Source organism: Catharus ustulatus, chromosome 2 (genome assembly GCF_009819885.2).
Source record: "Catharus ustulatus isolate bCatUst1 chromosome 2, bCatUst1.pri.v2, whole genome shotgun sequence".
In the NCBI taxonomy this organism is placed as follows: Eukaryota; Metazoa; Chordata; class Aves; order Passeriformes; family Turdidae; genus Catharus; species Catharus ustulatus.
The window spans coordinates 93,267,660-93,280,975 of record NC_046222.1 but is presented as its reverse complement, the minus strand read 5'-3'; the positions used below and the strand labels follow the sequence as shown (position 1 = coordinate 93,280,975).

General features: G+C 36.6%; 1 protein-coding gene across 2 annotated transcripts in view; it reads left to right on the top strand.

Annotated features, from left to right (window-relative positions):
- The window catches only part of REV1 (REV1 DNA directed polymerase), a 57,804-nt gene that overhangs the window by 15,354 nt on the left and 29,134 nt on the right, over positions 1–13,316 (top strand). For both annotated transcript variants that reach the window (XM_033051893.2, XM_033051892.2), the window contains exons 4-7: positions 1,568–1,736; positions 8,343–8,492; positions 10,558–11,270; positions 13,064–13,171. In XM_033051893.2, coding sequence (XP_032907784.1) covers positions 1,568–1,736; positions 8,343–8,492; positions 10,558–11,270; positions 13,064–13,171 — 1,140 coding nt within the window. The remainder of the gene's footprint in view (positions 1–1,567; positions 1,737–8,342; positions 8,493–10,557; positions 11,271–13,063; positions 13,172–13,316) is intronic.

Here is a 13,316-nt window from a genome sequence, read left to right as displayed (position 1 = left end):
GTTTTTCATGATTAAGTTTTTCAATAAAAAATCAGATTTACATTCTGAATATAAATATTGCTTTACTGTATCATTTATGTAACAACTTGTAGAAATAGGAGTAAATCTTTCCATGTTTCTGTGATCTTACTTGAAATGAAGCCTTTTAATTTCCTCCATCCTTCCACAGTTACTAATTTTTTAGTTTTTCAAATTAGTAATGGTTAGACTGTGTGCCTTAAATTTATGCTTGAGAGAATTTGTCAAAGTTTTCTTGCTCAGAGTGGCATAATGTGTGAGACAGAACCTATTGATAGTGGAAGGAGGAACAAGAGAAGAGGTAAAACATTTGTATGTTATAGGGACCGTCTGTAATGGACTCACAGTGCATGTTAGCTGGAGTAAAGTTTTTAATCTACCTTCTGTAATCTTACTTCTGTAAAGCAGCTTAATAACCTTTTGGTAACTCCCCGGAAGCCTTTTTGAGGGATCTTTGCCAGGAATGTTATGATTATTATGTAACTGATGTATAGAGCTTCTGTAAGATAGATTAGTGCTGGTTTAAGCACAGGGCTCAAACAGATTGTAAAAGGTTGAGGTGGATATGTTAAACTATTAATACATCTGGATTGGTTGTTTAATGCAGGCAGTTTTAGTGAAAATCCGGAATTTGCTTCTTCAAGCAGCATGTCCCTAAAAAGACCTCTAGAAGATGGTTGTCCAAAAGTAGGAAAGGTAACACTTGGAGAAAGTGTGTGCTATTTTTAGTTAAAAGTTAGAGGAGTAATGAAGTGTTAGACATATTTTGAGAATTGACGGAAAGGAATTTTAAGTGTATCCTTTAAAATTTTTTTCCTCATTCTTGTATTTTTCAGCTAATTTTTTTTAATAGCTTGTGCTAGATTCACTCCTCAAACATTGTGTTAGTGTTGACCTAAATCTTTTGGAGCCAGTGTGACACCACTACAAACATTTTCCAAAGCTAACACTTCTTTCTTTTTTTTTTCTCCACCTCTGCTTGCAAAATAAGTACTCTTTTTAAAATGATTGAGGAGATCAGAAGAGTTGTTGGTTTTTAAGGTATTCTTTGTTCCCTGTAACAACTCAAGAATAGCCTGGTAAGGAGGGAGTGAGTTAACTGCTTCAGTACATCAGAAATTACATGGTAGGACTTCCATGCTCTTGCTAAACCCTTTTGATATTAATTATTTGCTGTTGCTCCTGGCTGTAAACTACTCTGAACTCTTGTGAAAAGATAATCTAATTTTGTATTGTGTTGATGTAAAACATTTTATTATTTAGTTTAACACTGCATCTACTTGAGTACTTTTCTTGCACTCTGCTATACATATTGTGGAAAACTCCTCTATAACAAGGAAAATGTTTGCATTTTGAATTAGTGTTTTCAAAAACAGTTTTCTGCATTTCTTAAAAAATGTTTTTCCGATTTGTTCTTTGAAGAACTTGTTTTTTTCAAACAATGGTTTGCTCTCTTTCTGACCATGGCATCATATTTATCAATTGAAGTTATTTTTTGCAGTGTATTTGCTGACACTGAACAGGAATATTTCTGGTTTTAATTTTATAGATCCCTCTGCTGATGAATTGAGACGGCTGATGATGTTACATGGAGGCCAGTACCATGTGTACTATTCCAGATCAAAAACAACTCACATTATTGCCACCAATCTTCCAAATGCCAAAATAAAAGAATTGAAGGGCGAAAAAGTAGTTCGGCCAGAGTGGATCGTGGAAAGGTAAGTTTAGGTCTACTGCATTTGAGATTTCCCTTTTGGGGGGGAAAAATAAAACAACAAGAAAAATCTGGGGAGAAAGAAAAAGGAAAGATTGCATTTTGAGATTGTTGTTTAGCATAAAATAAGTAAATCACTGAACAGCTGAGTAGAAATACCACTGTTATATTGAAGATTTGCTTATTAGGTTCCATAAGAAACTTCACCAAGAACATTCAGAAGGTCTCAAGCATATTAGGAAACTAAACATTATACTGTTAATTCCATTTAATATCTAGCCAATTGACCAGACTTCATCTCAGGATATTAACTAACTACTATGTGATTGTTTTACATCTCCTGTCTTGTATTGCCTAAGTTTCATGTCATCTGTACATAAAGAAGAATGTAAATTGAAAAGTGTTCTCATAAAACTGGAACTAATCCATCCAAACATTTATTGTGTTATGACTTTGTAAAAAAATAATAAAAACTAAAGGAAAAAAAAAGTCCGCATTTTATTTACAGAGAATTTATGTACTTTGGTTTCTCCATGCACTGGAATACATAGAATCCACTGAAGTTGTCCTTGATAAAGACAATAGCCAAGCTCAGAGCAGTTAATATGGCTTGCATCTCTCTTCCTCCATCTGAGAAACCCACAGGAGATAAAACAGGAATATATTCTAGAAGTTATCCTGCCAGTGTCAGTAACCTCCTTGCTAGATGACCAGAGGAAACAGGCAAGGAACTGTTCTGTAATGCATGTGTGAAATCTTATTTGCAGTTTGCTGATTTTCAGTCCTTTGTATTCAGCTGTTTCATGATATCATGTATCTGTATGGTCAATTTTTAAACTTTGGGTAGACATTTTAAGTTACTCAGTTTTTGAAAAAGACTTCAGATAGTTATTTTTTTTCTGAACAGTTTTAGGGCCTCACCTCTATGTTTAAGGACTTGGAAAACTGATGGCAGGTGTGGTTTTATATGGAAGATGTGACTGTTTTTCATTGTGCCATTAGAGCTTGCTATGTTTTTGACCAGGTTGGAAAGATCAATTTGTATATGTTCACTAGAGACTTGATAGAACCTAATATGTGAAGTCTCTTAAAATTTTTATTCTGGTGTCTTGGTGTCCTAGTTTAGGGCAAATTTAAAAAAAAACAAACAAACCAACCCCCCAAGACTCCTCCCCCACCACTGGGTTCGGGAAAGAACTTCCTCAGAGGAATAAAAGTGGAAAAAACCTGTTTATTAATTAAACAAAACACTCCCAACACGAGAGAGGTAAATTAACAACCCCTGATGACAAACAAAAACTTTTTCACCGGTGTAGGAGGGTGACAAGCTCAGGAAAGTCTCTCCTGTAGGTAGCGTTAGTTTCCGGGCAGGATGACTGCTGCAGGTCTCAGCTTTGCAGGGTTCCCGGTGTCCCTCGGTGATCCAAGTCCGGTCCAAACAGGTTTAAAGAGTGTACAGAAAAGAAAAAGGGAAAGAACAAAGAACAGTCCACAGAAAGAAATTGGACTGCCTAACTAATAAGCAAAAACAAACTAAAGCTAGCAGAAGCAAACAAAGCAAGCGGAAGCGGCTGGCATGTGGCGGCAGCAAAGCAGCGGCAAGCAGCAGAGCCGAGCCAGCAGAGCTAGCCTCCCAAGCACAGACATGGGGGAGGGGAGCCAACTGATAAGTAGACTAAACAAACTTTTACTTAAACAGGACACACAATTGGGGATACAGGCCACCATAACGTCACCCCAGGACATTCCACCCCTTATCTCCATATCGTGAGTCCACTACTAAACACCATGTAAAACTTCATCAATTAAATACTTCCATCTCATGCCTGTGTGATCTAGTATTTTGTGTCACCCCACAACCAGATCTCCCTGAGGTACACACCGTGTTGTTCCATCTCTCTGCATTACCCACCACATACAACCTGGTCCTTGAGCAAAAACTATCCCACGAATGGGTTTGTCTGTACTCGAGGCAGAATTTATCCATACTGTCTTCCCTAACAAACCTCTGACATGGGCCACTGGGACTTTATCTCCCTCTATTATATGAAGGGACTCAGACTGGGCAGGACCTGCTCGGTTAGTGGAGCCTCGAGTGTTAACTAACCAGGTGCCCTTTGCTAAATGTTGCTCCCAGTTTTAAAAGAGCCCCCACCCAGCCCCCTGTCTTATTCTGGTGTTCAGGTTCTACATCCTAGTTCTGGAGGGTTATATTGTAGAATAAGTCAGAAGAACCAGGTGTAGAAAGATACATGAGTTTGAGCACAAGGAAATGGGGGAATTCACTGTCTCAACCGAATAGGGTTCATATCAGAATCTAGAATAGAAGCTAATTTCACAACTACCTCTCTTTTTTTTTTTTCCCCTTCTTCTCAACAGTTTAAAGAATACTCAGTGATTAAACAATCCTTCTCTCTAAATGAATACCAAATTACGTTCTCAGTAGAGAAGTTGGTGAAAATCAGTGTAGTAGATGAGTTTCCAATTTCATAGAATTGGAAGAAACCTTAAAGATCATCTGGTTCCAACCTCTTTGCCATGGACTAGGTCACCTTCTACTAGACATCGGCTGCAGTTGCTCAAAGCCTCATCCAATCTGGGATGGGTCATCCACAGCTTCTCTGAGCAATCCATTCCAGTACCTCACCATCCTCACAGTAAAGTCTTTCTTCCTAATGCCTGATCTAAACCTACCCTGTCAGCTTCAAGCTGTTCCTCCTTGCCTTGTCACTACACGCTCTTGCAAAAAATGCCTCTGCAGTTCTCTTGTAGGCAGTGTCATGGGTTTGCAATTTTTTTGGTTTGGTTAAGAATCTGCCCTAAAATGTTGCTGTCACAAACTGCTGGTAAAACGGCAGTGTTGTTAGATATTTGGTCTTGTCACTTAAGGTTCCAAAATGATGAAGTCATTGTCTGTGGAGCTTTAATTTATTTCTTATGTGCGTATATTCTGATTTAATTACATGATTACATGCCATCTTTTTTTCGCTTTGGCACCTGCCACATTCTCTGCACAGAAAAGATTGAGTTCCAGTTGCAGACTGCTAATGCAGTGACTTTACTTTTCCTTTTTGTCTCCCTTTCCTTACTTATTGCATGTGACTTGAATCCTTTGCTGGCAATGAAATGAATAATTAATTCCTATCTTTTCTTGGTGTTTATCACTATAGCACATCTGTCTGCATTCCAAAGATTAATGAATGTAATGTAGCACCCGTACAATGGCTATTATTTAACTTAATTTTTTTGAGAGCCACCTGAAAGACATTAAGGTGAAACACCAAAAGTGTTCATAATTTGAAATATACCATGGAAACTGCATAAGATTCTGCAGTTATTTGCACAAGCATAGTAAGGCATGTGTAGAACTTAATTGCTGCATTAAGAGCTATGCGTATTCTGAACTGTGGTCTAAAGTCAGACTCTTATAAACCTGTAGTTAAATGGAAGTAGCTCTAGAATTTTGGTTTCGTTAGCATCCCATAGATACCTTCTGTAACAGAAGCTGCAAAATTCCGTGTTGCAGACTAATAGTGTGGTTGCTGTAGTGACAAAACCATTCTTCCTGCATGCCCCATATTGTGTGTTTTTGCTACCTCTCTATGTTTAGAACAAATGGAGAGGATTACAGACAGACCTCCCTCCTAAGTCAATATTCCTGTATTTGAAAAACATACCAAATCATTATGTAGCATGGAAGGGTTATTGTGCAGTGAAAGCCAAATTTAGGTGATCTGAGAGCTTGACTTCCAAATTTGAATATTGTCTTAACATTCTTTGACATTAATAATCACTTTTCAGAGACTGAGGATAACTAACATGAGGTGCCAGTATTTGTGGATTCCTTATTTTGATTTTCAAATTAGGTGAATATCCAACACAAATATCAAGAAAATAGTTTAAAATATTTTTTAAAAAATATTACTCTGGTATGACACCTAGTTTTCTCATGAGGATTTCAAATGCAAAAGAGAGGAGTGGGTGTCATTTGCTATGACTACAGTAGCACTTTTGACACAGGCCCCTGTTGCATTATTGAAGACAGATTGGGGAGATTCTAATTGGATAGTGGGCTGCTGACTGAGGGATATAAGTACTGGCCAAACTAACAAGTAGCCACAAGGAGTATTTCTGAAGGGTTCATACTGGGGCAGATGCAGTTTGATGTCTACACTAACAACATGGACATCGGTGATACAATGGAAAGTAGGTTCAGCAAGTTTGTGTATGATTTAGAAGGGAACAGTGGATATATTGGAGAGCAGGGCTGCCCTTTGGAGAGCATCGACAGACAGTAGGAATGGGATGGTAGAAACATGATGAAATTCAACAAAGCAAAATGCAGAGTCCTGAATGCAAGACAGAATTAGTTCTGTGCAACCAGACAGGTTAGGGACTTATTGGCTGGGACACACTGTTGTAATCCACCAGGACCCTCAAGTCTTACCATAAAAGATAACTATGAAGCAGCAGTTGTGCCCTTGTGGAGATAAAGGCTGGTTGCATTAGCAAGACCACAGTCCAGATCAAGGCAAGTTATTCTTCCAATTTGTTCAACACTTCTGAAGTTAAATCTGGAGTTACGTGTCAGATTTTGGGCTTTTCAATAAGAGAAGTACTGACAACTATAGTTCAGTTCAGAGGAGTATGATCAATATGATATGTAACAAGAGATTGAGGAGGCTGGTTCTGTTCTGCTTGGAGAAAACATTAGGATGGGGTTGAATTGTAGTCTTTCATTACCTGTATGGAGGTTATGAAGAGTGTGCAGTCAGATTTTCTTCAAGATGTACACCAAGAGGATAAGAGGCAATAGCCACAAGATGCCGCAAAGAAAAGTTTAACTATCAGAAAAGAGATTTTTCACAGTTAAAAGAGAGTAAGCAGTAAAGCAGGTATCTAGAGAGAGTTGTGGAATTTCTGACTTTGGAGACACTCAAAATTTGGGGGGATTTTTAGTCCTGGGCACCCTGATATGACATTAAAGATAACAGTTTGATCAGTGCTTGGACTAGAGACCTCCAGGGGTCCTTTCCAACCTAATTTTTTTTTTAGTCACGATGAATTCTGTGACAAAGGGAAGTTGAAATGGCTAAAGATATTGAATGATACATCTAAACTAGGATTCCTATTGCTACATCTTAATGCAGTTTGAAAAAAACCAACTGTTTGTTGATGTAGTGATGCAGCTACTCCAGTAACTAAAACCTTGACATCACAAACAAGTTCTTAAATAAATGTGGGTTTGTTTAATCATCTTGAAATTGCAGCAATTACTCCAAAATATTACCGAGGTGGTTCTGCACTTTCACACGGTCTTTTGAGAAACAGTCAAATCACGCATTGTTAAAAACTCAGTTGCTGCATTACCACTTTGTATACAAGAAAACTTTGGAACTCTCCCAGGTGTATTTTGAACTCTGGCAATGTTTAGTGCTAATTATGTTCCTTTATGAATGATATATGTATTCATGTATCAAACAGTATTTAATTGAGATATTTTTGGGGCTGTTTTGTTATCCCATTTCCATAGAAACCTTACCAGGTATATGTATATGCTTAACTAGTTTTAATTTGTCTCATTGGGAAATGTGATCTCCTACCATATTCTCTATAATTGCAGCCAGAAATCTCCCAAGGGCTTTTGTTCTGCTCTCCAGCTCCCTTGACAGTAGTACAGATTCAAGCAAGAGAAAGTGTTCAGGTGCTGAAGAACAGAAAAATACTGAGCTAAATTATCTTTAAAATCTGAATCCAGTTCTATCTTCAAAACTAAATGCTAATACTAACGTGCTTTGATGTGGGAGAGGTTCCTCTGCTGGAAGAGGTCCCAGCATCTCTGAGCCTCTGTCTCATATGAAGAATTGTATACAAAGAAGAGGTGAAGTGTAGACTTGGAAGGCTGTTATCTCTGCTGCAAGCAACAGTTGTTAGGAGGGAGAGATTAAATAATCTTGTGGTGTATTTTTGAGACTGTTTCTCTTCCAAGTGTGTGACTTCCCTAAGGAATTTAGCAGTTACTGAAGTATAACTGCAGTTTCAGTGGAGGAAGAAGAAGAGGGAGATAGACTGGAACACAGTAGGAGTAACTGGAATGATTGCTGTAGATATTTATGGAAGGTCTTTTTTGGAAATTATTCTTCTGTTTAGCTTGCCTCAGTGAATTTTTTACAAGAAAGGGTAATTAGCCTTGTGAAGTGGAAAAAGTAGTTAATTTTTAACAGTGAACACATCCTAGCTGACCTCTTTCAAATTCTACCCTAATTTGTTCCATGTTGAAGAGCTCTGTCAGCATTGTTCAGGTGGGATAACCTGGACCACTAATCAAGGGAGTTTTGACTGTTTTGTCTAAATTAAATATTTGGGGTTTGTATGTGTCAGTTGGAAAGAGAAATGGATGTAGACAGCTGACCAACACATCTTTGCAAATACCTTTTGTTGTACCGGTCACCACACCACAAATTACTTTTCAGTTCGGTCCAGTTAAGGGTGAGAATGGGGTTGTGGAATGCACTACAAGTACATATAAAGGGAGGTTTTTTAGCATGGAAGGTTGGGATTTTTAAAAATTTCTTAAGCAGTAACCTGTTTGGTTTTTATTTTTTTTCAGCATTAAAGCTGGACGTCTGCTTTCGCACATTCCGTATCAGCTTTACACCAAGCAGCCAAGTGTTCAGAAAGGTCTCAACTTTAAAAGCATATGCAAATCTGAAGATGCTGTGCCAGGTCCAAGCAATATAGCTAAAGATCTCAACAGGGTGTAAGTGTTTCTGATTTTGTAATGCAGATGCTCATCATTCATCCATAATGAGTTTGGATTTGTAAATAACATTTTTAGAGCTCATTTCAGCTTTGTAAGAGGCAAGCTCTGAGGTGCTGAAATTTAAAAGTAAGGTATAGCAGTATAAATAGTTGAGGGAAAAACTCAGTTACCTTGACTCCAAACCTTGTCTCTGATCTTTGCACCACAATTTGATAATATGACCTGGGAGTCCTAGGATGTAATATATCTGTATGGAAGCAACAGGCATGCATTGAAGGATTCTGATTGGTTACACTGAAAAGCAGGTCTTTACTTCAGAAATAAAAAGCTGGTGACTACTTTTACTAAAGGTGCCTAGAAATTAATATAAGTGCATACCAGTTGTTAATCTCTTTCTTTAACCTCTTAAAAAGAAGTCACAGCATACATTATGTACGCTAACATCAAGGTTTAAGTCATGTTTGAGAGAGAAGATGGATTAAAAAATGAAACAACAGTATTAAAAAAGTATCGTATGAGACCTAAGACTTTGAGAGGAGACTTGAAGAGAAGCCACCAGTGAAACTTTTTAACTGGCAGAGGAATTGGAATTTGGGAAAAAACATTCCACTTGAACTCTTCTGTAGTTTTGGTTTTTTAATCAGAAGATTCCTGCATCTTTTTCAGAAATACACATTTGTTGTTCGTAGGCAAGAATAATAATGTTACAGAATTTTTTTAGGTTGGAAAAAATATCTGGATGTCATCTGGTTCAACACTGCAGCTTAGACAGCGCCAAGGATACTGTGCAAGATACTATACTTTCTGATTTGTACTGGTGATCTGAGTTTTTCCACAGTCCACTAATGTTTTTTCAATCCAGTCACTCATAATGCTGAGGAGATTTCACCACATGAGTGGGATTTGTCTATATTTAGGAAAATAAAATCAGTCTCACAAATTTAATATCTTAAGCACTATTTCATACTCATATTGTAAACAGTGAGTGGTACAATCACCACCACCTCCTACTAATGCATTAAAGATTTTCAAAATGAAAAGAATATTCAGACTTCCCAAAATATCAATGTGGTCTGAAAAATATGACTTTAAAAGCCTGCTTGTTCACTAAGCATGTACCACTGAATATACCATTTTCAACCACACAACTCTTCAAAAATACTTTGTTTACTGTAATTTATGTTTTGATAATCTTAACCAAATTGTTTCCCACTTAATTGGCTTTCTGGTTTCAGTAGCATGCTGAATAGCTAATTTTTTCCTACCTTTATTTGTGTACTTAAATTGCTAGCTTTGGCAATGATGGTTGGGTTTGTTGGGTTTTTTCCAGCAGATCAAGAGTGTGTAGAATTCTTGAAGACTTTGATTTTCGTTTCCAGAGTTAATTTTTTGAATGAAAGCTTTGTCTTTGTGCTAATGCACTTGTGGCAGAATACTTTGTTTATATGCTTAAAAGCTGAAAATTAGTTTGTTTGTGGTTTTTATCGAAGCTGAGTATACATTTGAGTTTTAGAACTTGAACAGATTTTTCATTAAGAAAAAAATAAAATCAATCTAACATTAATCTAAAATAATTTCCAAAAAATAGTTCTGTGTGTACTTTCTCTTTTATTTTTTATAATTAGTTAAGGAAAATCACATATCTTGGTAGAAGGACAACTCTTTCTGATGGTTGTGTATTCCTGCAACATTCGTGCTGTGCGTGGCGGTACAGTTCTGTTAACAAATAAATAATTATTTTAATTCAGTTGGAGACTGCCTGCCAGATTAAAGCCCTTGGACTAGCTTTTCTGATGTGAGCATGGTCATTCCCATGTAAGGTCCTAGTTAATAATACATTAAATCTGTAAAAACCTTGTATTTTGTGCTATTGAGAGGATGTGGCTCAGAATTTGAGATAATTGTTTTGGGAATGTAACTGAAGTATATATTGAGAACAATTAGGAAGAAAAAGCTTGAAATTACATGTAAATGTGCCTTTATGTGTAAAAGATTTTATTTTTTATTTTAGATTTATCTTTTCTTTTTAAAATATGGTATTTAATTATTGTATCTGTTTCAGAAATCATATTAAAAAATATGAAATGGAAAATGAAACCACACACAATGGAATAAGCAGCTGGAATGAAGAAGAGGAAGAAGAAAGTGATGATTTTGGATTTACAGAGCTGGAGGAGATTCTTCCCATACGGAAACAAAACGGGATTCAATCTCATAAAGACAGCACTGCCCTTGTTAATGGACATACACACACTTCTACCAGTGCCTTAAAGATGCAGGATTGTTTGGTGCCCTCCGGCAACGGTGTTGCAAGCAGGTTGTCTCCAGGCCCGGTGCAGGAGGAGGGGAAGACTGACAAAGGCATGGTTGACTTTAGAGACTGCACAATGCAGCAGTTGCAACAAAGCAACAAAAATACAGACTTTTTGTGGAGTCCGCACAGGACTATGAGTAACTCATCCTCATCTTCATTTTTGCACAGTAATGCTAAAATAAATGGTGCTCACCACTCAACTGTTCAGGGGCCTTCAAGCACAAAAAGCACTTCTGTACCTGCTCCTAGCAAGGCAGCTTCTTTACCTGTGTCCAAATCTTCAGATTGTAGTTTTATTTCTGACTTTTATTCGCATTCAAGACTGCATCATATATCAACATGGAAATGTGAATTGACAGAGTTTGTCAACAGCCTGCAGAGAAAAAACAGCGGTGTCTTTCCAGGAAGGGAAAAAATTAAAAAATGGAAAGCAGGCAGGTCTGCACTTAAAACTGACACAGGTAGATACTTGTTTAAGAAGGTTTATGTTAAGAAGATGCCTTATATCTTCATACATTAAATATCCAAATGAGACTACATAGTTTAGCATTGAGTATTCGTATTATAGTCAGACTATCTGGAAAAACTTCATGACTGGTGCAGTGAATACTAATGGATGCAACTGCTTTTGGCTTTGTTTGGGTTTTTTTAACTTTAAATGTTACTTAATGTGATACTCTGGTCTATATTCAATTCTTCCTTGTAGAAATAGTGTTTCTCATTACCAAGAAATATTAATTGATAAGGGAGAAAAATACTATGTATATCTAAATAACCAAATCTGTAGTTGCTGTGTAAAATCTGCAGGGGGAAAAAAAATATGAAGAAAAACTCCTTACTGTTCAGCATGAGCATTTAAAAGATGAGTATCATTTGGACATGAGTCAAAATCTAAATTTATTCTGTTACTAGCAGTTTTGTAAAGCTCTGGGTCTGTTAAAGTGGGTAGTACTGCCATAAGAGACTTTTGAACATGGCTTGAAGAGAAATATTTTGTGTCATTGCATCAAGGGCCAAAGTGAAAAAAAATGTAGAATTCATTAGAGTCAAAGTGTTACAGATAAAATATTTTGCATCTTTAGAATCTCTTGTTTACAGTCTTATTGAAAGGTTAGCTCTGTATCTTTAAAGAGATTCTGGCTCCTGTGCTGTAAAACTATTCACTTGTAATCATATGAAAATATGGTTGAGAAATTGCCACATCAAAATTATTGTTAGATAATAAATTTACTGGTTCTGTGTTTGTATTAGGTCACCCCAGTTAGTTATCAAACATGTTAGCTTATGAACTACTTAATGTGTATTTCTTTAAATCAAAATGTGGTATAAGCTAATATACTTTTATTTTATCTTTGATTTGGCCTAGAGTATTCAAATAGTTAATGCCTATGGTTCAGTTGACAAGTGACAGCTCCTTAACTTGATCGCTTGATTTGTAAATACGTCCATTATAAGACAGTCCTTATTTTTCAAAGAATGAGTTCAAGATGTAAATGATTAAAACCAAGAGGTTACTTTTCTGATTACTCAGTAATTAACTCAGATGTTAAGTAGAACAGTTTGCTTGATGTATTGAAGTATTTTTTTGCTGTTACACTTTATGCATTGTTCAAGTAAATTTTTTTTGTTAGATATTGTCACCTTTGGCAGTTCAGCAGCATAGACGTGCAGACTTGAACTTGTAGAAAGCATTTCTAGTGTTTTAGGCATGTACGTTTTTCAGTGAGGAGTGACCTTGCTCATCTTCGCTGAATGTTTGCATGCGTCCAAGTACAGCAACTACAAAATCCAGTTGCATGGGACTTTCAGAACTAATTGTGATGTGTTTCATGAAGAGTAATGGTAGCTTGTAGTGAAGCTAAACTTACATTTTTATTTTTTGAAGCAGTCTTCAGATTGATGAACAAAAGGAGTAAAATTCTCTTCCTGATTCAGTGTTAACATAGCGAAGTTAAGATCCAGTGCCAGCAACGTGCATTAATCTCCTTGGATTTGGGGAACTTGTTAGGGTAGAAGGTGTTAATTACAAGAAAATAAAAAATAGAAACTCTTAAGTTAATTCATTGTTTAGGCTCTTTGTCTACTGCTTATGTTTACCTTTCTCAGTGTAAATACCTTCTTGGTGAGAAGAAACAAAAATATTTATTGTTTAGAGGTGGTAAAAACTTGATAATAGGCCTTAATGACTACTGTGAGTAGTACCAAAGTGTATAAATTAGGGTTCAAGTTTTCTGTTGGTGTATCTTCATACTAGGTAATGTGTCTGTTGCGAGCTCAGCCAAGCCACAGAGCTGTATAATGCACGTGGATATGGATTGCTTCTTTGTGTCTGTGGCTATCCGAAATAGACCAGATCTCAAAGGTCAGTATTTAAATCCATGTGTTACAGTTTACTCAGTTAAGCCTTTAAAAAACCAAAGTTGAACAATTACAAAATTAATTTGGTGTATTAATATTTTTTTCTTGCATGTTCAATAGTTAGACCATGCAACTTTCATATTCTTGTT